General features: G+C 40.3%; 2 protein-coding genes across 4 annotated transcripts; both read left to right on the forward strand.

Annotated features, from left to right (window-relative positions):
• Nucleotides 1-651: 651 nt before the first annotated feature.
• LOC110980312 (enoyl-CoA delta isomerase 1, mitochondrial-like) lies at nucleotides 652-13,169 on the forward strand. Of its 3 annotated transcripts, none has more exons than XM_022236888.2 (9): nucleotides 652-787; nucleotides 5,701-5,770; nucleotides 6,903-7,031; nucleotides 8,219-8,346; nucleotides 9,158-9,304; nucleotides 10,253-10,351; nucleotides 10,950-11,031; nucleotides 11,639-11,755; nucleotides 12,284-13,169. In XM_022236888.2, exons 1-9 carry the CDS (start codon nucleotides 758-760, stop codon nucleotides 12,445-12,447), a joined length of 966 nt encoding a protein of 321 aa, XP_022092580.2. In that variant the 5' UTR covers nucleotides 652-757; the 3' UTR covers nucleotides 12,448-13,169. The 3 variants fall into 3 exon arrangements, with proteins under 3 accessions (XP_022092580.2, XP_022092582.2, XP_086995272.1); XM_022236890.2 differs by lacking the exon at nucleotides 652-787 and adding an exon at nucleotides 5,499-5,585; XM_087139146.1 differs by lacking the exons at nucleotides 652-787; nucleotides 5,701-5,770 and adding an exon at nucleotides 5,822-6,040.
• Nucleotides 13,170-13,696: 527 nt separating this feature from the next.
• Nucleotides 13,697-22,811, forward strand: LOC110980313 (enoyl-CoA delta isomerase 1, mitochondrial-like). Its single transcript, XM_022236891.2, has 8 exons — nucleotides 13,697-13,917; nucleotides 14,890-15,030; nucleotides 16,220-16,347; nucleotides 16,753-16,899; nucleotides 17,365-17,463; nucleotides 19,284-19,365; nucleotides 19,967-20,083; nucleotides 20,519-22,811. The coding sequence occupies exons 1-8, from the start codon at nucleotides 13,884-13,886 to the stop codon at nucleotides 20,677-20,679; spliced, it is 909 nt and encodes a 302-aa protein (XP_022092583.2). The 5' UTR covers nucleotides 13,697-13,883; the 3' UTR covers nucleotides 20,680-22,811.
• The last annotated feature ends 621 nt before the right edge of the window (nucleotides 22,812-23,432 follow it).

Below are 23,432 nucleotides of genomic sequence, written 5' to 3' on the forward strand. Positions count from 1 at the left end.
AGCCTGGGCTGCTGAAAGCGCCATTAAAACAAATCAAGAAGAAGAAGAAGGATAACCCTGTGCGCATGTGCAACTGAAGAAAAAGCCATGGAGGGTTTAATCATTGTTCCCTATCCTCGCTGTGACGACCTGAAATCCCCCTTTTTGTCACCGCGTGAAACTCCGGCACGGACGTCACGTGAAAAGTCTCAACTCGCCACGCCTTTAATCAGTCCAGAGAGATCGCGGGAGCTACCGGTGGTCATCTTACCGTGCCGAGCATAAAGGTAATACAAGGGCTTGCTTGCTGTTGTTGACTAAATCATGTGTGGCAACAACAGTTGCACGTGACCCAACGATCTTCTTTGTATTCGGCCTGCAATTTCTTCGGTCATTACAAACAGCATTGCAAATCCATTTTTTAAAGATGACGTCCGTGATTCAGCTATTCTTAAAGTAAACGAAACAAAAACTGTCGATTCGGATCGACCGATCTCATTTGCTGTAACCAGTATTCCTGAAAGGCAGTTCCAAAGCCGGCCCGCCCGCTGGAAATGTTGAGAGGTACAGTGGCACATTTTTTTCTTTTGTTTAGCAATGGTGTGCCACTCTGGCCAAGCACCCCATCCAGCATCAACTGACAAATCCCACTGGATGATCCCAACTGAGGATCCCTGCCAGTGTACCGAGGTTCAGCTGGGAGGAGTGAACATCCTTCCATTGCGCCACCCCTTCAGCGTTAAATATCGAGACAGTTTGCTCCAAAGCAAGAATTCTGATGAGATTCAAACCTGGCTTAAGTGTAGAAGTAAGTTGGTTCAGCAGTTGACTTCCACATAAATAATCAGATCTGCCATAAATTTCCTCCTTTTTTTGTGTTTCACAATAGGCCTACTCATCTGGGCCCAAGTTACAATGAAGGTGTGGAGACAAGATAGGTTTTGCCTTGAAGCTGTGAACAGGCATACCGTGAGAGCCCTGCCAATCTGGCTGGGTTATAATATGGATACGGAGATAGTCAAGAAAGTGTTGCCCTTGGACGTCAACTGGTTTGGAAGTTGAGATCTTGATGCACTTTTTAATGTTATTAAAATTTTGGGTGCAATCGGCCAATCTGCACAATCGCCACATCGCTATGGGCGATTGGTCTATTCCGCAGTTACCGACAAATCGAACAGTGAAAGACCGAGTGATTATGCAAAGATCGAGAGATCACATACATCGGCCAATCGCACCAAACAACTACACAAATACCATGCAAGGAAACCTCATCAAATATCGTGATATAAGCTTAACTTAGCTGATCAATAATAAGAGAAATAGAACTTTCATGTATCCCTATTTTGTCAGTTTCGTTTTATGTGTTCTTTCCTTCCAGTTTGCCAAGACCCACTAGGGATGGAGAATAGTGACATACCGGACACCTCTTTGTCAGTATCACATGTTGGTCACGTTGGGTATGGGGTCTCAAGTTCGCGGCTCAATTCCAACGGTAGGCCCCTACCGTTTACGTATTTTTAAAAACAAATGTAGACATTTAATTGTCCAGTTCTGTAATTTAGCCAGTTCCGCAATTAAGAAAAACAGGGCTTCATTGTTAGAAAGGCAAAATCGCTGGGGACTTGATTCATACTTCTCAGAAAATGTTAACTGCAAGATCTTACTGAGTTTTTTGTTTGTTTTGTTTTGTTTCGTTTGGGTTTTTTTGCTTACAGAACCGCCGCTGTGAATTAAGAAAATTGGCGACGATCCGTTTACGCCGATCGTGGTTCACAACATCATGCCTGTGTGCGTTCTACGATGTTGCGTTTTTTCAAACCAAAATCCGTTTTACTGTCGAAAATTATCAGCTATCCACCGTGAAAATATGATTACTTTACATTTTCAAGTGTATATGTTTTGGATACAAAAGTGACTGCAAGATTTTTGGCCAGTTCCGCGAACCAGTTTTAGATAACGTTACAATGCGCGCTTTCAGTGTGATACGTTTTGTCTGATGTAATGTATGTTTTTCGACTTAATGTACAACTGATTTTTGCAGCTGCCTTGTTCTTTCCCTGAACTCTCATGTACGAAATATATCGTGTACGTACGACTCTTATCTCTCATGTTTGAGATGCATAACACTGATCAATCGTAATTCGTACGTATACGAGATATTATTGTACGAACGATGCGTACGTTATAGGAGATATGAGTCGTACATGGAAGTTATAAATCACAATGTATCCCATAAGACGTTCGTTTGACCGACTTGTGGGACACAAGACGGTCAAACGAACGGCCTGTACGGTACGGTCGCGCGTATACCAGTCGCACGTACGAGTTGGCCTATGGAGGGGAGAGGTTTTTCTCGTGTCCTCAATACAGCTCCGTATGCCGTAATGTGGATGTAATCATTTGGAAACATCGTAATGTTAATTCTCGTCCAACGTTGCTAAACTTTGCTGAATCATTTTGGACATTCTCTGTTGATTTTGTAGCTGCCTGGTGTCCGGTTCCTGTTGACCAGAACCAGTGGATTTGTGTTGAGGTGCAAACATCGACTAAGGTTGCTGGGGTCATCACACAAGGAAGACACTATAGTAACGTCTGGGTGACGTCATACGCAGTGCAGTACAGTGACGATGGGATTAACTGGAATTATGTAACTGGTACTAATGGAACAACAGTAAAGGTAAGTTGTGAAAAAAGTCGGAACGTTGAACACGTCACCCCTATCCTTCGGTAATGTAGTAATTTCAAGTTTTGAAGATGTTAAAATGAGAAAAGGCAACTTCCCTGAATTCCATTTTAAAACAGACTGAGGTTTTCTTCATAAAGTAAAAACAACCCTAACGCCCTAGAATGTATGTGAAATCACATTGAAATCGGAGGCTTGATCGCTGTCAGGGTTAAAATTGAATGTGATTACAAAGATTCCCCTTTTATTTCTAATCATCTGCAGTTCCAGGCCAACACGGACAATGAGACTCCGGTGACCAACATCTTTCCCGGGAGTTTGACCACACGCTTCATACAAATACGCCCTCTCGCATGGACAAGATACATCTGTCTGCGCCTTGAATTGCTTGGATGTCGAGGCGAATTAAAGAACACTGTCGTGTAGAGACACATCTGTGTATACTCATAGAGGACTTTTTATACTTCGAGTAAATGCCAAACGAAGTGAGTTTGACGTCACAAAACGTTGCAGCGAAAATTCAACCGAGTTGGCATGTGTTCGGAATTGGCAATGTCATGGTAATGTCATTGTCATGGCGATGTTCGTGTTAATAGCTTTCGTGCCACTGAACCGACCCTTAAATTTACACGGCAGTATGCGGGCCAGATTTTCACAAAACTTTATTAAAGAGCTAGTCATCCCGACCGCCCTAGGTTGGTTTCCATATGTATGGGCCAATTTCACAGGGCTGCTTCAGCACAAAATTTGTTTAAGCGCACAAACAACTTGCTTGAAAAACAAAGGTTACCAGCTCAAAATCTGTTATTGTCATGCTAACCAAAACCTAATGAATACCATTCCAAAACAATATGCATCACATGGAGTTTTGGCTGGCAACCTGATTTGTCAAGCAAGGTTTTTTCACGCTTAACAAAATTTTGTGCTTAAGCAGCTCTATGAAATTGGCCCCTGCTGGTCGTGCATGACGCAGACAGAGCCGCAAGACGTGAAGTCGCAGGCAGTCGTGGAAGAGACGCTATGGGACGTCATTGCTCCAAAAACGAAGTGGCGCCCAAAACTCGGAAAACCCTTGCCAAAAAAATGCCTTTTTTGAGTGGCAATCATGCGTCTTGAAGCCAAACCGACACTCCAGTTTGATGTAATTTGTTAGTGGTCAGCTATTTTGTTGATGATTAGGGCTGCTTAAGCTAGCAATAAGGGAAAAAATGAGTGGTACTAAGAGAGAAACATCGTTGTACGCCAGTCATGCCAGCATGTGTGTTTGTAAAGGCCTACTCAGCGACTTGACGCAGACACTCGGCAAAGTTGAACCGGGCTCAACTTTTGCCGATCCGTCTGGGGCTGGTTTGCGTTTGTCTGCGTTGCAGTTTGCGTCTTGATTGCGTTGCTCTCTGCGTTTCTCACGTCGGTATGGAAACCAGGCTTCCTACCGTAATCAGTGATGCCGGAGCGTTTTCCTTAGGGAAATGTAACTGGCCCTTTTTAAGGAATTGAAGGCGCCAGATCTTGAAGCTTTTTTCGGGGGGTGAGGATTCTATAAATTTTTTTTGATAATTGAAATGATGCTCATTATGTTACACCTCTTTGCTCAAAAGGATATATCCCCTATGTACAAATGATCTACCAAACATTAGTAAACTTAAGTTTGTGTAACTTGGACAAGAAACGGAAAAGTAAGGCTTAGCGTTCAGTTTTACGTAGTTTTTGTGGTCATTTGTTCGTAAAATAATGTTAGAAATAGGGAAAAAACAAGTGAAGGATCTTTAAGTTCAAAATGCACTTTCACATGATTTTGAGTGTATATCTGACATTTAAAACTGAGTACATTTTTTATTCAAATGCACATTTTCTTGAATTTTCTTCACTACTTTCTGATAACATTTTGAAAGAAAGGCCCAAGGAAGTGAAATAATGAGTAAACTTTCAAATTGTGAATTAGGAATATCTGTTGAGTTTCAGAAGTATAATCACATATTAGTCAACTTTAATTACGGATATAAAATGCAGAGTAAAGATCATGTAAGTCAAAATAGCATAGACAAAAGTTCAGACACTGTTTTCTTGAATTACAGTGGATGAATATAAGCTTAGTTTTTGTTTAATTTCGAAAGCTGCTCACCTACTAGTCCATCTATTTAATTCAGTACGGTAAAACATTTACGTCTGAAAGAAACATGAAGCTATAGGCCTAATTTTTAAGGATAGTGACGTACTTTTAAAGGCTGAAGCTTGTTAGAGGTACGCCCGAGACATTTAAAATTGAAAAAAAGGGGAAAATATGTATACCTGTATATATTTGTAGGGAAGCAACCTCATTCAAGACAACTTCAAAGGATAAACCAACCGACTTGGGATTAATTTCACCCGTAGTAGTTTAAGGCGTAGAAATGATTAAAGTTACGGTAAGTTGTGATTTTATTCTTCGTAAAGCGTTCCTCAACTGAATGATAATAAATGTTCCAGTGTGAAAAAAATCGAATTGCAGATGGCACACTAATCTATAAATTCATGGTTTGTCCGCATATTATAAAATTAAGGAACTATTTCAAGACATATTGATTTCTCGTGCAAGACGAATGGTTGTTAATGATTAGAAGCAAAATGCAGAAAATGAAAATTTGAATCTTTAGAGGAGTTTTGAAAATTTGAGACTAAAGTGATATCAGTGTAACAATTGTCACTAGTACCTCCATAATAAGTGTTTTTAAAATAAAAATAAAAGGGGCCACTACAAATAACCAGTGATGGCGTTGTACCACGATCACCAGGATTTGTACACGCATATCCCGTTCAGCCTCTGGTCAGCAACAGACTGGGAAACAAGTTTAATCAAATCACGTTCCCGAATGGCCCGTTCATTTTCACCGAACGGGTGAATTACAAAATGTTTCACTCGACTCCTCGCTAAACGCTAAACAGGGTCGGTGACGGACAGTTAGATGTTTATGTGTCTGCGGACTCCACACCAATTTGAAAATCATCAAGAAAGAATAATGCGATTCTTTAATAACTTTTTCGTGAATTTCGTCCTTTAGGCTAGTCGAGTCTGTGTGTGTACGTGCAGTATGATGATGGCCTTTCGAAAACTTAACAGTTCATACCGTGGTAAGACATTGTGACACTGACAGTGTTTTCGAATTTTGTATTGGATCGGTCATTTAATCAGTCATGTTAGTGGTGCGAATAACTTGGACCCTAAAAATCGCATTTGTATTTTAACATTTGGCCATGGTCGGGCGATAGTACGGTTCAAGTTACAAACCCGTACCAAAGTAACATCAAGTTCGAACCTGCTTCACCTGTTTAACATTTTGGACCCAATCTCAGCTGGTGATCGATTGTGTGTTCATGGAGATTTGCAGTTATGCTTTACAGGTAATTAATGGCCCAACTAAAATACGGCCATAAACATATACGCTACCATTGGCCCGTCGCCTTGGGGGGGGGTGGCCGAGGGATAGCCCCCCCTGGCAGCAAACTGCCCCCCATCATTTTGTTCTTGTGACGTGGCCCCACTAGCTGATACTGTGGTCCCCCATTAATTCCTTCAGCTGCTAATAGGGCTGGTTACAATGCATGATTCTTATCTTTTATATAAAGTGCCAACAAGGTTTTACATGACCCAAAAACAACTTGTCCTTCGTAGGCAGGTTTAAGCTTATCCCAAGCAGAGTGAGGTTGAATTTGTTATGTTTGGAAATGAGCACTTGGTGCTGGATATGGACTGGTATGTCTCAGTGACCACGTAGGCAAAACGGTCCCACAATTTGGAATGTTTGCACAACACATGTACATTGGTCTAATGCCTGAGGCCCTTAACTTTTGTTGCATGGAATGAATAAGAAAATTTATCTTAAAATGCACAAAATTCCAAACCTTGCACTTCGTGTCATTTGTTATTGACCATCAAAAATATAATGGGAGCAGCTCAGTGATTGCTTAGTTATGACTGTTGACTCTAGTTTCTATTTTTTTTCAGTAGAACTAAACTGGGTAAACTCATCTTTCACATTTGCGCTGAGTGCATGCATGTTATGTCAGCCTACATTCAAATAAAAAGACACGAGAATCACTCTTTTTGCTGGCATGACTGGTCTGGCTTTAGTTCAAAGATGTCTTTCATGGAAGAGCCACAAACATTATGCATTTCTGCACAATGGAGGGTTTAATATAGTGCCCCCAATCAGAGGTGGAGCTGCTTAATGCAGCCATTGAAAATGTGTATTTCGCTTAATAGGTTTGTTGTCAAAGGCTTGTCTCAAGAAACAGACTGGTACCTCATCTCTCTTGACGTCTCAACAGGCAAGGCTTTGTGCGGCCGAGTGTGGGACCTACACTCATATTGAACAAGATGGCGTCCATCAAGGTTTGAGGTCACAAAAAGAAATAAATAGTATCAGCAGAAAAACTGTCTGGTTTCCAAAACTTTCAGGGTTTTTGGCATGATGGGAGCATCAGTGTCAATTTTCAGTTGATGTTTTGTTCAAGATTATCTGCACTTCAAAAGGATTCCATCTCGGACAATCTCAATTTATTGAGTATCGCAAAGCTAGACTGGTTTACACTACTTTTTAAACCTGTTCCCTCAGGTATTGAACCTACTTTCGTTTGTGCAGGTAAAATCCCCCTGAAATTAGCTGCCGCCCCTTTCAAAATTTGTTTTTATTCCACTCAAACACTCTGGTGGTTGTTAAGGAATTCTCCACCGATCCCCTTGGTCACAACTCCAAATCAACATGACAGTAGCCCTCTGCATATGGTCTGACAACTTATGAGAGTTATTAGCAGCAAATTAGCAATCAACTAGCTCGTCTTCATGGTCGGCTACATCACACAAAAAACAAAAGAATACAAAGAAGGAAGTCAAGTCAAGAAGAAGTCGCAAAATCCAATAAGCAAAACCTTGTGTAAGGCATGCTATGAATAAAAACACATAATTAAATACAAAAACAATTAAACATTAAGAAATACAGAAAACATGTTATTATTAGGAAATAAAACTTATAAAGTGTATGAACAAATTGCAAATAAAGAAATGGAAGATGTAATGTGAACTTAGGGCAATGAGGAGATCATTTCAATTGAAGTAGTTAATTTATATGAAAAAGACAGTAATATGTAGAGAAGATAAGACTTCACAAGTAAACTGAAAGTCTGAGTGACAATCTGTCAACCTCTGTTCAATTTTCCCTGCTTACCTGTGCACAGAATATATCCCGGGTACCGGGCACAATTAACTACAAGTAGTAGTTGAACTTGACCAATGCTAGTAAGGGAAATAGTTTGAGGACTGTCAATGATTTCTAACATTTCGCTTGTGTTTTTCCAACCATTCCAATTTTGCTGGAGCAAAGTGGACATGCTTGGTCAAAATCTGCAAACGACACTGACCATGGAGCCATGAATCTTTCTGTCAACTAATTACCATCAGTTTATGCTGTAATTAAGAGAATGAGATTCTCTGGGTATTTCAGGTATGTGACCTTGATAATATGATGTCATGTCACTCATCTATTTAGACCTTCTGTGTTCATATCCTTTTTTGCAAACAAGCGGTTGCCATACTGAAGATGAATAATAAACCGTTCAATGGCTTCAACAAACCCTTCTTGGATGAGATGAGCCACAGACTTGATGAGCTGAGGAGCACTGGGAGTTGCCAGGGAGTTATCATTACATCAGTGAGTTCCTTGGGTAATTACCCACACTCATATCGATTTGACTGTGTGATGTAATTGTAACCCTCACACAAAATGGACAAAATCAACAGGAGTTGAAGGGAAAAGTGATAGCACTTTGAGATGCAATCAGAAAACAAGGATGGTTGTATTATAGACAATGTGCATATATGACAACAAAGCAACGGATGCAGCCTTGGAAGATTTAAAATGAGTCACCTCATGTATGCCATAACGTCATGTCTACCCAACGATCTTTTTTGGACCATTTTACTTCTGAATGTAGGGATTTTTCTTTGATTAACAGACCTTTCAAATATCCATATTCATTGACATTCCAAAGTGTTCTGCAGGAGTACAGGCATTGTCTTGTTTTGCCTGTTTTTATGTGGAAATCCAAGAGTGGCTTTGAAGTTCTGGTTTTATGAAATTCTGCCTGTAGACCTTTCTTTGGGTTGCAATCATTGCCTACCATTTTATAGGTGGCCAAAGTTTGCATACTGCAGTTGCACCTAAGTGTGCATTTTATTCCCTTCAAATTCACAGTGGAGGCACTTTTTATGGTATTAGTAGTGCCAATATCCAATTGTTTTTAGAAGCCATGTATTCTCAAATACAACATACTTTATAAATCACTTCTCATTTTTTGCTGTCATGGACAGGCATAGTTTGTTGTCAACTCGAATGTCAACTCTGTGACTTGACTAACAAAGGGTCTGGTGATGTTGATGCTAAGGTGATCATGGCATTGTGGCATAATAAAAATGATAACATTTGATAACAGCATCGTTTGTCCGTATCCTCACACCCACAGGCCAACGCTGGTATTTTTTCAGCGGGCCTTGATATCTCTGAGATATACCAGATTTCACAGGACTGTGCAGCTGCTCTCTGGAGATCACTCATTGAGTTTATTATGAGGTTGTACGGGACTAACTTGGTCACTGTGGCTGCTGTTAATGTAAGTCAATATAAATTAGTGTTTAACAAAATGGCACGAGCAATCAATGTGATGCTTGACATTCATAAAGGCCATCTTCTATGTCGTAGTTGTCATCTTTCCAATCAAAAGGCTTACCCCAGGAGTTTACTGTTGTAAATAATAAGGCAATAAATATATACTTGGCGGGTCTCCAACTCTGGCGAATGGGCACTGACAATGCCCCCTTACCGAATACTGTTCAAGTCATAAAGTCAAAACAACTCCAAAAATTAAAGAATTTTAACGATTTCACCCAACAAAAGACTTATTCCAGCCATGTTATTGGATGGTTATCTTGCTGGTAGGCGTACGTAGAGATTGGCACACAATTGCATGCTAAATTAATTCCAAGCAGTGTCGATTTTGAAGGGCACTTTACTTTGCTGTCAATGTGTTTGTTTGTGTAGAGGGTAAACTTTGTTTTCTTTGATTGGCTATAAGATCCAATTGTTTTAAGGTGCTTTTGAGACATTTGGAGTGTCTGACTGGCAGATTTCTCAGAGAAGCTCATAAATGTTGTGCAGGTATTTCTATTAGAAATTTATAAGGAGATGTGATAGTGAAAAATTGAATCATTGGAAATATCAAATTATTAATGATGTTCTCTTTGAAAAAAATCAAAACAAGTTTTAGACGATCATTGAATCACATTTTTTTACTGGAAACATGTAGTTCCCTCTAATCTCAGAGACAGCTGAACTACAATTCAAATGAAACTCACATTATGGTGTGCACCGGCAGAGTTAACATAATGCAAAATTGAAAATAGATATCACTGTCCAGAAACTGGGCCATTGAATGTGTGCAGCGATAGTAGTCACAGACCGTGCACACAGTAAAAATCAAACAATCTTAAACCACTTTCTCTTTATTATCATTCACATCCAGTGTTAAATGATGCTAACGCAATGGTACTTTGCTCCCTAGGGTCATGCAACTGCTGGTGGATGTCTGTTGTCACTGTCATGTGACTACAGGATCATGGCAGAAGGCAAGTTCAACATAGGCTTCAGTGCTACCCAACTTGTAAGGTTTGATGCTGATGTTACATGTCAAAGAAATAGCAGGTTTATAAGTTGTCAAGCTATCCTTTTTTTTTCACGTAAAATGTCATTCACTCATTCAGTTAGGGTATCTTAGAAATGGTTTCCACTGAACCTTTCCAGCATCTAGATTTTAAGTAATAATACTTTCCATAAACAATATCCAGAAAATAAAAAAAAAATTAATTGAAATAATGTTCAGTATCAAAAAGCTGAAGAGATTTTGCTGCAAAACCTGAACACGGAAATTTGAAACCTTGTTTTTAATTTTGAAATGAGTGATGTGAATTATTTGTGGAGAATGCATGGAACAGATTTTTTTTGTAGTTTCTTTTTTTTTTGCCTGACCCTGCAACTTAGATTGAAATCCTGGTATAAATATTTTGAATATCTCACCGCAGCTATCTCCAATGTGGCTGTTTTGAGACTACAGCTAACAGTTCTCACTTTCCAAAGCTGCAGACTCAAATACTCATTTCAGACTCTGCCTGGTCTGCCCTTTTTGCCAGAAGTTCGCAGGAAATCCAGAATAACATTCAAAGTTGATACTAAAAAGTTTGAGTTTATCTTACTTGTTGTAGGGCCTCATAACTCCATTCTGGGTGCAAGAGATGATGAGCAAAGCATGCGGGGCGAGGACAGCGGAAATAAGCTTTCAAAAAGGTGAAGGGTACGCAAAAGAAACAGAATTAAAAACCAACAGGCCATGTCTATTTTCTCTTGATAATAAAAGTTACATCATTGAACATTCCAATATATTCTCCATCATGGGTTCATCTTTAGTTGCGTAGTCAGTTAAAATCTTTCCTGTCAAATGAACATTTAAAAAACCTCCCAAATTGACCTCATACCAGACTACCTGATGCTGTTGCGGCTGAAGGTGGAGGTGCACCAAACCGGAGGGTCTTAGCTCCTGGCACTAAATTCACAAAAATGGAAACTGGAGCCCTAGGCAGTGATGAAGACGACATTAGGGAGACATCCCAGGATTTGGATTGAAATTCAACATAGATAAACTCTCATGCTAACTCATTCTTTCAAAATTCACTTGTGTCATGTTTCCCTCTTTTGGAGGTACCTGGGTCAAACCATTCTCATCTTTGAACTTGCTTTTGAACTTGGTAATTTTATTTTTTACATTTATGTAATATAATGTAATTTTATTTCCTGCTACACTGGGAGAGCAAATTTCGTGGGAAAACATTATTTACTCGACAATAATCTTGAATCTTGAATCACCTGTTTGTAATTTTTGTCTGTCTTTGTCAAGGTTTGCTCTACACTCCTGAGCAGGCACTGGCCATCAGACTCGTGGATGAGTTGCAACCAGCGGAAGATTTGATGGACGCTGCCAGGAAACAAATGTTGAAATGGCTCGCTGTACCAGGTACATGGATCAAACATTTATTTGCTCTTTGGAATCTTGTTAGTAGTACTTGAGCATCTTCCTCACGAAATCATCAAATTTGGCTGTTGGTGTAAACGCCAAAAACATGCATCCGGCTGCAACTTTGCTCTGTCCCTGAAACTTGCAAGCTGGAACCCAGTATATGACTGACATGTTTACATTGTAGCCTCTTGTGAACCCCTGTGAAAGTACCATCTTACTCTGGGTTGTACATATTCAGATGAAAACTTTTTGTGTACTCTCTACAAAAGCGTACATAAACCAGAGTGAGGGTGCCCATTTTTCTCTTGTAAGCAATTCTTTTGAGTCGGTCATGTAGAACTGTCTTTGTCTAGTCCATTTCTTTTACCAGCTGCTTGAAAAGAAAACGAACATTGAGAAACATGGTGTCGCTAGATCTGTTTTAAGGATGTGTTCTAGATCAGTTCTGGAAATCTAGTACAGAGCGCTAGTGTTTTGGTAATCAGCATACCTCATGTATCCCCACTGTTGATTTGGTTTTTGCAGAGCATGCCAGGGTCAGGACAAAATCAATGCAGAGAGCAGCACTCATTGAGAAAGTGCAATCCTCCAAGGAGGAAGAGATCCAATTCTTCGCCAACTTCTTGCTGAAAGAAAGCGTCCAGGAAGCTGTGGGGAAATATCTGGAGACCTTGAAGAAAAGGAAATAGTTTTGGGGCATGCAGGCAAAAGTCTGTTCGAAGTCACAAGCTGTTCCACTGACGTGTGATCAAAACATATACAGGTGGTTGTCATTGTTCATCTTGTGACTTGGGATTGGACTCAACTACGGCCTTGAAGAGCCCCAAAAAGCTGCACCTTCTAACATCTTCACGGTTCCGTTTGCTGAACTGTTGGACCAGCCTTTCTTTCTGTCACTGACCAAGTCATCATGGCTGTCAACCTTATCCAGTCCTGCGGATTGACTTGCTTGGTCAAGCTCAACAAGGGAAGTCTAGGTTTATTTTGGAAGAAAAACGCAAGTACTGAAAAAAAGCAAATTACAACCATATTAAAATATAGAAATTTGTTCAGGGAAGCTTGCTACAATGGCATTTTACAGCGCTTCAAACTGAAGTAATTGTTTTGTAGTTAGTGTCCTTAAGTGAATAGGTTGTAAAAGAGATGGAAATTTCTCTATTGCTTTAGCTAATGTTATTCTCGCTGATTTCAACCATGTCTTCTTGATTGTTTTGGAATCTCTTTTAGTTTACTGACAGGGCATGTTTAGAGGATCTCGAGCTTTGCCACTGTACATTTTCATTAAAATGAAATTTCTGTATTGCCAAGTTTTTTTCTGAAGTTAACAGATAGTCACTGAATTGATGTTAAGTATCTAAAGAAATAACAATAATATAATGGATTTTCAATAAAGTAAGTATTGTTTGTGCTAGTTTGTGTCATGTCTTTTTTAACTGTCTACTGTAAATCATGCAATCGATCTACACTGTTCGATGTAAAATACGGAAAGTTTTCAAGAAATTAGCCCTCCCAGGATAATACTATTGCAGTCCTTTCCGTTTGGATAGCACTGGGTACTCATGCAGAACCTGTCTGGCTTATTGATAAAATCAATGGCTACAATAGATCAAGAGTTAAGATTGAAAAAAAAATGATTAAAGTAAGCCATTTTGGGTTCTCCCTCTTCATATGAAAACACCTATCTAGTCCCCGCTTTCCTTGCATTCTTTCAAGATATATTTTTAAATACCCCATTGTTTGATTGTGTGAAGCAGTAGAGATATTGTATAACCCTTCATTTGTATTACTTTAGAGAGAGAACAGGCGGCATTTTGCTCAGCAAAAGTTGTATACATGTATTTGTAAACTTTTTTGTCAGAAGTCACCCCCGATCCCGACGAACTTTTTGGTTATTTCTTCAGAATGGACCAAGAGAGGGCGTTCTTTATGCAATAGCATCAACTAGCTTTTTCTTACACTGTCTTTAGCTTTGCCCGCAACTAGTTACATCGGTACAGGTTGGAATTGAAGTCGTCGAGGGTAGGCCTAAGTTATTCAAATAGTTTTAACGGTTTGCTTCGGGTGGTTGGACAAGCTGGAAACTTAGAGCTCTTCTCTTTTAGATTTGTAGCACCATTACCTGAATATGGAGGCATTACGGGCAATCGGAAGAAGTGGGGGTAAGTCACATTGTGCATGTTGTGAAGCCCATGCCTAGGCTTACGCGAACGTTCTCGCGGTCGGAAGTTCCTTCAGTTGCACTCATGTCTGGGCAAAGGGGAAACTCTGAAAAATGTCTGAAACCTTTTCGGTACAGTGTGGGAGATATCCATAGCGCATAAATAGTGAAATTGTGGGCATATTTGATGTAAAGGTTAACACGGTTAAGAGTTTAGTCCAGTCATTATTCATAATAATTCAGATTTCCTCGCACCGCAACACTATTTTTGTCCCATGAGTTTCGAGTGTGAAATATGGAATATAATATAGTGACCAACTGACCAATCAGAGAAAAGAATCAAGACTCAGTGATGTCATCCCGACCGCAAGAATGGTTGGACATCTCGCAGTTGCTGGATGTGAGTTATTCACTATACTAAAAATGCCGGGGGGGAGGGCACAAAATCTGCCCCTTCAACATTTTTCCCACCTCAGTGCATTTTTTTCAGGAGTTGAACCTTTTTAGGAGTTTCAAGTTTTTAGAGTAGCTCCATGACCAGTTTTGCAAAAATCGAACGCACCGGTCTTTTGCAGTGTGCATTTATCTGAGATGGGTCAGCCCAAAATGTATACATTTTCCACTGCGGTGCTCAATACACTTGGGCTGGCGTGCAGGTAGCCTTAAACTTCAAATGACCTTAACAACAAAACAGTATGTCTGACTGAGTTCAACCTTCACATTGCAATGAGTATTTACATGCATTCCAAAACTGGGTGAGGCACAGCTGAGGTCGGGGGAGGGGGTAGAATCCACTGTATAGTGTCCTTCATACAAACTCTGTGGACAGGTTGCTGAGAGAAAGATAATAATTAATGTCAGTCCTCCCCTCTGTTACCTGCAAAAAAGCAGTTTCAGTTTTAGTCCGTGTATTCTTTGTACACCTTAGACTGGATTACGTACAACATGTACTTCTCTGACTCTGCTTTATCAGGTTGCATACTGTCAAGAACTCTCAGTGCATCACTGAAGAGGAGGCAGACTGGTGCCGCTCCGCTGTTGCTTTTACAACAGAAGCGCCGCTTTGCAGAGTCAGGAAACTTTGTCCAGGTTGAACGAGATAATGTCCATGAAGGTAATTACACGTCAGCTAATTATACTTACAATCAGAGTTGTAGACTCGAGTCACTTGACTTGGACTCAAGTCGGACTCCATTCACTATTTTTGTGACACGTGACTTGATGTGTAACAATTAGTTTTTGACCTTGACTTGCAAAAAATGACTTGGGACTTGACTTGGACTTGCACATTATGACTTGTGACCAATGCAAGTCAGAAAACTACTCAATCGAACCCATTAAAGTTTAAGTTAGGCCTATCACCTTTCATCTTGCATTCTTAAAATAATCAGCGTAAGACTTTAATGTTCAGCTCGCAACTTCTGCTTTGGTCTTGTCTACCCACGGCTATGTCTGAATCACTTGGTTGTGGCTTGAAATCACACATTGCGTGACTTGACTTGTACTTACACAAAAAGACTTGTGACTCGATAAGGTAGAGGGTTTGCGGATACACCATGTGGAAAATATCTCTTTTAAGTATGTGTGGTTCTGAAAAAGAACTGGTTATTCAACGTCAAGTAACCAGTTCTTTTTCAGAACCTCACATACTCAAATGAGATATTTTCCACATGGTGTATCCGCAAACCTTCGACCTTATCGTATTCCACCATGCAAACCTTCAAGAGCTACTTTACTTGTGACTTGCTTGTGTTTGGACAAAATTGACTTGTGACTTGACTTGACCTCTGATCAAGTGACTTGTGACTTGATGTGTGCCTTGACCAAATGACTTGTGACTTGGCTTAGACTTGCAGATTTTGACTTGTGACTTGACTTGGGCTTGCAAACATTGATTTGCTTCCATCTGTGCTTAAAATATCAGCAAATAGTATCCATGAACTAACTAAGCACATTTTGTAGCAGTAGCTCAGCCTAACAGAATAAGTCATAAGTCAGCAGAGCCTTATTTGAGTTGAAGGCCATTCAATGAATTTTTTTGCGCAGTTTACATCAATGGGAACCATTGTGTCATTCAAATAACATCCATGTTAATCAGTATGCCAACTGGTTAATTGATACATCACAGTAAAAGAACATGGTTCTCTTGTGAACAGGTGGAAAACTGCATTTAGACAGTACGCCTGATTTGAATAAACAAGGCCTTTTTATTTTCCTGTTACTTATGATGGTAAAATATGGTAATGCTTTGTTGATCACAGTAACTGGTTTCCGTCTGAAAATTTTTATGTGTGTGTGTGCAGCTATTGCCATTGTGAAGATGAACAAGAAACCAGTGAACAGCATGAGCAAAGACTTCATGACGGAGATGAACATCACGTTAGAAAAATTGGAAAACGACACCACCTGCCGTGGAGTTATTCTCACATCAGTATGTTTTCAGAAAGAGTACTGCCTGAAACGTTGAGTACCACCGGTTCTTATCAGAACCCCACATACTCAAAAAGGAGAGATGTATCCGTGGTGATACCGCAAACCTAGCTAGTTTACTTGCTACCTCCAACATGAAAAGGTTCAAATCTTAGATGACCTCTTCTTCCCTACCTTAATCTTCCATGATCCTTCAACATTTTCCCAGTGGAGTTTGTTGGATCTGAGAGGATTGGGAGTGACCTTGCAATAATATGCTTCAGCTGAAAACAAGCAATGAATGTTCCCAGCAGGAAGATGCCTCATTCTTAAAAGCGTAATCCAAATGATACTGTAATGGTCCTGGTTTTTTTAGAAGTCTCCATTTCTTCCAAATGGGTACTCAATATTTGCCTTTCTGATTCAGGCCAACCCTGGTATTTTCTCGGCTGGTCTGGACATCACAGAGATGTACCAGAGGTCAAGCGACTTCACCAACGCCTTCTGGAGGTCACTACAGGATTTCTGGATGAGGCTGTATGGATCCAATTTAGCAACTGTGGCTGCCGTAAACGTAAGCCCTCACGGATCAAGTGGACTTGATTTTATTGCTCTTGGCATGCTGCTTTGGCCAAAAAATTCTAGCATTAGCGTCTCCTCAAGCCTGCTGAATCCTTCAGCATCCATCAAAAGCAATGAAATACACCTGACATACATGTTGTTTTACAGAATCTAATATCTATGTGAAAACATTAATATGTTCACTGCACAGATTTGAAAGAAAGGTGTCAACTTTTTTTACAGTTTGGTGATTGCAACTGAAAGTGATCTTCCACTTTTATCAAGTCACAGAAGAACACTAAATCCACTCAGTAATTCATAAAACTAACAAAGCAAAGACTTAGCACTGAAAAGATTTTCCCCAAGATTTTTATTATTAATCATTGTATCCAACTAGCTGTGAGCAAAATGAAGTCTCTGGAAACAGACAAGCTTTCATTCGATGCAGTAGCTTCTCAGTGCCTCTCCTGCTTTTCAGGGCCATTCTCCTGCTGGTGGGTGTCTGATGGCGATGAGTTGTGATTACAGGATCATGGCAGAAGGCAAGTTCACCATGGGTCTGAATGAAGTTCTCCTGGTGAGCAAACTTAATTTCTCATCTGTTTCTCGTTAACATGAATCACTTACATCTCTTGAATTGTGCAAGTTCATGATCTCAGAAATGTTCTAGTTTGTCCCAGTGTTGTAGGCTGGACCATCAACAGATTAGACACAAGACCTGACACAAGACCAGACACAAGACCAGACACAAGACCAGTCACAAGACACAAGACCAGCCACAAGACCAGACACAAGACCAGACACAAGACCAGTCACAAGACCAGCCACAAGACTAAACACAAGACCAGACACAAGACCAGACACAAGACCAGACACAAGACCAGTCACAAGACACAAGACCAGCCACAAGACCAGACACAAGACCAGACACAAGACCAGTCACAAGACCAGTCACAAGACACAAGACCAGCCACAAGACCAGACACAAGACCAGACACAAGACCAGTCACAAGACACAAGACCAGCCACAAGACCAGACACAAGACCAGACACAAGACCAGTCAGAAGACCAGACGCAAGACCAGACACAAGACCAGACACAAGACCAGACACAAGACCAGTCACAAGACCAGACACAAGACCAGACACAAGACCAGACGCAAGACCAGACGCAACACTAAACACAAGACCAGACACGAGACAGATGAAAGACCAGCCACAAGACCAGACACAAGACTAAACACAAGACCAGACTCAAGACTAAACACAAGACCAGTCACAAGACCAGACGCAAGACCAGACGCAAGACGAAACACAAGACAGACGAAAGACCAGCCACAAGACCAGACACAAGACTAAACACAAGACCAGACACTAGACCAGCCACAAGACCAGCCACAAGACCAGACACAAGACCAGACACTAGACCAGTCACAAGACCAGACACAAGACCAGACGCAAGAACAGACACAGGACTAAACACCGGACCAGACACAAGATTAGCACAAGACCAGACACAAATAGCAGGGTTAACAATGAAAACAGGATGCTTTTGTTCCGGTTCATTTGAACAGCTTGTGACATGAAGTCAGACAGAAGTCTTGTGGTTGTCTTTAAGTTGTCATGGCTACGACACAGCCAAGTTGTGCTGACCATAAGTGTGTCTTTGCATAACATTGCTTATACTTTCATGGTTGCATTGAAATTTGCATAAGCAAACCCTAGCTCTTAGGTTAGTTGGCACATTTCTGCTCTTCATGTGTAATACAGTCATTTGCAAAAGTTTAAGACCCCCCTGGAATTTTATTGGTATTTCTGTCACTGGGACCGCATTACATTGTCTCATTGACTGATTACTTAACATGATTTTACAGTGGTGCATAACATCAGTGTAGTGCTATATACCCATTTGAATGAAATTTTTTGCAAACGCAGCTCTTGTGTGACATTTTGTCTGTAAGGCAGCTTGGGAAAAATGCCAGTCTAAGCAATCAAAAATAAAGGAGGGAACTCTGAATATTAGACTGTTAACATGTCAAATCATGGAAATGCAGTCACAAATGTTCAACCAAGGTACCAAGGTTACACATTGAAAATAAACATAAGTTGCCACGATTGATTGATTTAAGTTTGGTTTACCTTCAGGTTAATGAATTTTCTATGGATGGTCCTAAACTTTTGCAAATAAATGTATTTCAGTGAATACAAACTACACGTACATGTATATTACCCGATTTACTATGAGCAGAAAATCACATGCTTACCCTTCAGTCAAGTCTAAGTTAAATGAGCCTCGTTTGTGAAATGTAGACTTGTTCCTTTCATTAACTGAGAATACCTAGATGGCACTTGCTACCTGTAATATCAAATATGAGATTGTAACTGTCTTTATTTCAGGGTATAATTGCTCCCTTCTGGTTCCAAGATTTGCTAGTAAGAACCTGTGGCGAGAGACAAGCAGAGATGGCATTACAACTAGGTACTTGTATAAAGTCCTACCAGTAATTCAGTAGGGTCTATCACCAGTCCCTTCAAGTCCATCACAAGTCATCCAGGCTAGAGCCAGGTCATGAGTTATTCAAAGAACTGTGACTTGAGCTTTCCTCTTTCACCGTTCACCCTGTTCCTTGTGATTGGTCTTGTGAAAGAACTTGTGAAATGGCCTTTCAAACGGACTTGTGATGGTCTGTAACGCTTCCGCTTCAAAATACTTTTGTAGCTTGTAACCATGGACTCAGTAGAAGTGTATTCAGAAGCTAATGTGCTGTTGATCAGTCAAATCGCCACGTTTTCAACTGTCATCTTGCCAATGGAACCCATGTTAAGACAGAGGATGTTTTCCAGTGCATTCTTGCAGGAACTCCTCGTACATCACACAATTTCCAGATTATCACGACTGTAGTGCAGCATGAAAATGTTCAGATTCAGAATTGTTTAACTCCACTATATCGAGGTTGATCGTTGAAGGCTCTTTCTTGGTCATTTGCTTAAAAAACTATCCTCTTTTCGTTGACGCTCAGATTCATCTTGGCTCCACTTGAAGGTGCAATAATTTTGTCTTGCATGGTTTTCCTTGGCAGGCACGCTCTTCAAACCAGAGGAAGCGTTGAAGATTGGCATGGTGGATGAGATTGTACCACTGGACGATGTCGTCAGCAAGGCTCGGGAACAACTAATCAAATGGCTCAAACTACCAGGCAAGTAGGAATAGGCAGCCTGAGGGGGGAGTCGATGTAGCTAGGGGAGGGGGTCAAAATTTGACCCCTCCCCAGTTGGCTTGTAAGCCATGGATAGGCTTGAAAAATAAAATTTGACTTCCATAAGTTTTAAGAGAAAAAAATCCTCAAGTGTTGGTGGGACTTCATTTATCTAGGAGAAGAAAGGTGTGAGGCATTTATACCTAGGTCCTTAGGCTGATTGAAGACAAAAACTCTGTAAAAAGATTAATAAGAAAACTTTCAACAGAGAAAATAGTTTTGGGGGGAATGACAGAATTTTTTCAAATTATAGTGTACCTCAAGAGCTCTTGTTGAAAAGAACAATCAAAGTGCACTTGACTGTCACCCATGTTTGGAGGTGCAGAAGCACATCTAAATATGATTGGCTTTTCATGTGCTGTAAACTATTTGCAGATCACGCAAGGGTCATCACCAAGGGGATGTGCCGGGGGCCACTCTTAGAGAAACTACGGGCCAAGCAGGAAGAAGACATAGCCTACTTCAGTCAATTCATCAACAAAGAGGCCATCCAAAAGTCCCTCGGGAGGTACTTGGAGAGCTTGAAGAAGAAGTAGATTCGACACAAAGACCTGTCCCCTTGCACTTTTTTGCGACCCTGGAGAAATTTTATGACCAATTCTGTGTCCTGCCTTCAGAATGATTGCATGTCCACATTGGTGGGAAACATTTATATCTTGATGACTGTGTGTGAAAATCGGATGCACTTTATTGCTAACCATTGGTAGCAGTCCTGATACTTTTTGAAGAAAATTTTGGCTGTCAGGATATTCCAAACTAGAGAATAAGAACATCGAAGTCTGCTCTTTTCACATGCAATGGCTCACAGATGTTGCCTTGGTAACCAGCAGACTTTATTTCTCTTTATAGACCTTTTTCACCCGTGTGACTGGATAGCGCTAAATGTAAACAATACCACCACGTAGGGACTGCCTTGGCCACGGTGATCCCATATGTTCCTACGGGCAGCTTCAATCACGTACAAGCACACGTGCAAACGCTGCATGCTTGACCAGTTTATCTTAAATAAGTAGATTACCATCACAGCATTGTGTTCTCGTTACTGTCACAACACATTGCGGTCCAGCACGATTGTGACATCACATGAAACAGGTCCATAGAACACCTCTTGCTGGTTCTATATCTGGATTGGATGAGATATGGTCACGTGTGGTTCACCGATATCGGCTAGTACATGAACTTTGTATCAGTGTGAATTGGACACATGCCAAGACATAGCGTCGGTTTGAATTCCATTTTGACTGGTTACAGGTGCCTCGCATGACAAGCGTAGTGAACAGAAACTCAAAAACTGAATTGCCTGTTGAATGGACCGATCCAGCAAGCCCCGCCCACTGCGCACGTGGGTGTTCAGCGCATGCTCTTCTCGCAATGCAGCTCTACATTTTCCAGCTGCGTGCGTAAGCATATGGCGGACTTTTTTGCACGCATGTCGGACATAAATCACAGCTGTGATTGGTCAGAACATAATCAGGCAGGGCATAGCCACTTAACGTCGGATTTTCTCACCAGAAAAGGCTGCTTGGGACATTTTGTAACCCCCATATTCTTCAACGTTGCAATTGCCCTTTGACCTAACAAAGCACCACGTGTTAATAAGTTCGTGGAAATGAAAAATTTCTTAAAAGAGTGTGCTCATTCTCCGTTGAACAAATAAGGAAAATTATGTATGTTGACACGTCATCGGGTGTCCAGTGGTTAATGGATTGGTCTATTGATGATTATTTGTATAATTGAACTACAACAGTTCAGTTACAAAACCCTGAAAAGTTTCCTACATCTGTTATACATTTGAGACAGAGGTATGTTATAAAACATAGATGGACTGGACTGGCTTTCATCCCCGGGAAATATAATCCTCTTCTTGTCTCACAGTTCCTTGATGGGTAGACATGTACTAGTGACCCCTATTGTCAGGCCACCTGTGTATGCTAGAACACCGGTTTGTTTATTAGAACAAAACCAACAAAGGGTTGCTCTGTAAAAGAATCATTCAGTCAAGAATAAATACCACGTAATTGAATGCACATTTGGTAGCCTTGATAACAGTCAATTGACAACTTAATCATCTGTTTCATTAAACAGGTTCAACACCTGAGCCCCACTTAAATGATTATTTAACTCTTCAATTCACAAATAACTTGCAGTTGTTAATACAAGTGAAGGCCATTAATTGGTGCAACTTCCAGCATCAAATGTCAGTTTTTATGTGCCCGGATATTTTTTTTTACTTGTTCCAATTTCTGGCTTTTCACCTTGTCGAGTTTGTCAATCATTTCCCGCTTTGCCGTCAACTTTTGGTTGAAAAATGGTCATGCATTTTTAAAATGCCTTCGTGTTTGCTTGGATGTCATTCCTCCTGATAAGCCCATTTTATTCTCTCTGTCTAGTACTTCCAACGGCGAATCCTCCTTAGAAATGCCTACTCTGTGATTAGCTGAACCATTTTTGACTTTGAAGATTAACCGAAAGATTTCTATTAACATTTTGAAAAATTAATGTTTGTAAATAGAAATATGTTGAGAGATTCATAACAACATTGCATAAATCTGCCAGCTTTCACCTTTGTGTGCCACAGATGGCATCAATTATACACTGTAGTTGGAAAGCGATGTAAACGTGAATAAAATTTGTTCCATTTGTTGTGCTCATTTTGTCATACTCGAAATTATGTGGTGCTTTGATGTGTGTGCCATTGTTACAAAATGCATAAATTTCAAAAGACCAACAGATGACCCTAAAAGATTGCTTTGCTCAGATCCGAGGTTTTCCTTACACGTCATCCATGTTTTCTCTTGCGAATCTTTTTTTATTGTTGAATTGCCTTGTTGAGTTGTTAACAAGTGGATATCTGACTAATTTCAAATTTGTAGATCAAGTTGTTTGTTTGCAGAAGGTGACAATTCGACATTCAGGACATTTTTTGTTTCCGGCGGGTAGAACGCTTGTGATATTGCTTGAGGAATCGTGAGGTATTTGGGAGGAACCTTGTTCTTAGATATACCTTGCTGTTTATAGTTTGGTTGGTTGGTTATGTGTTTGTTTTTTCATTTTATCTTTTCTTGTCAAGTCAGACAGGTCGACAGTGACGGAAGCACTAAGGGAGTTTCTTATTTAACCGACATTAATGTTGAATGTTGATAGACCACAAAACTTTAATAAAAAGTGAAAATACCATTTTTATTAAAGTCAATTCTCAGTTTTTGATTAGAAATATTCAAATGAAATGACTTGGTAAAGAAAGTTATTTAACATGCTTTAAAAGTTCAGAGAAAACGAGCTTTTTCAG

The sequence above is a fragment of the Acanthaster planci genome, linkage group LG07, assembly GCF_054643075.1.
Source record: "Acanthaster planci isolate LZ-2023a linkage group LG07, COTS_SCS, whole genome shotgun sequence".
Taxonomy (NCBI): Eukaryota; Metazoa; Echinodermata; class Asteroidea; order Valvatida; family Acanthasteridae; genus Acanthaster; species Acanthaster planci.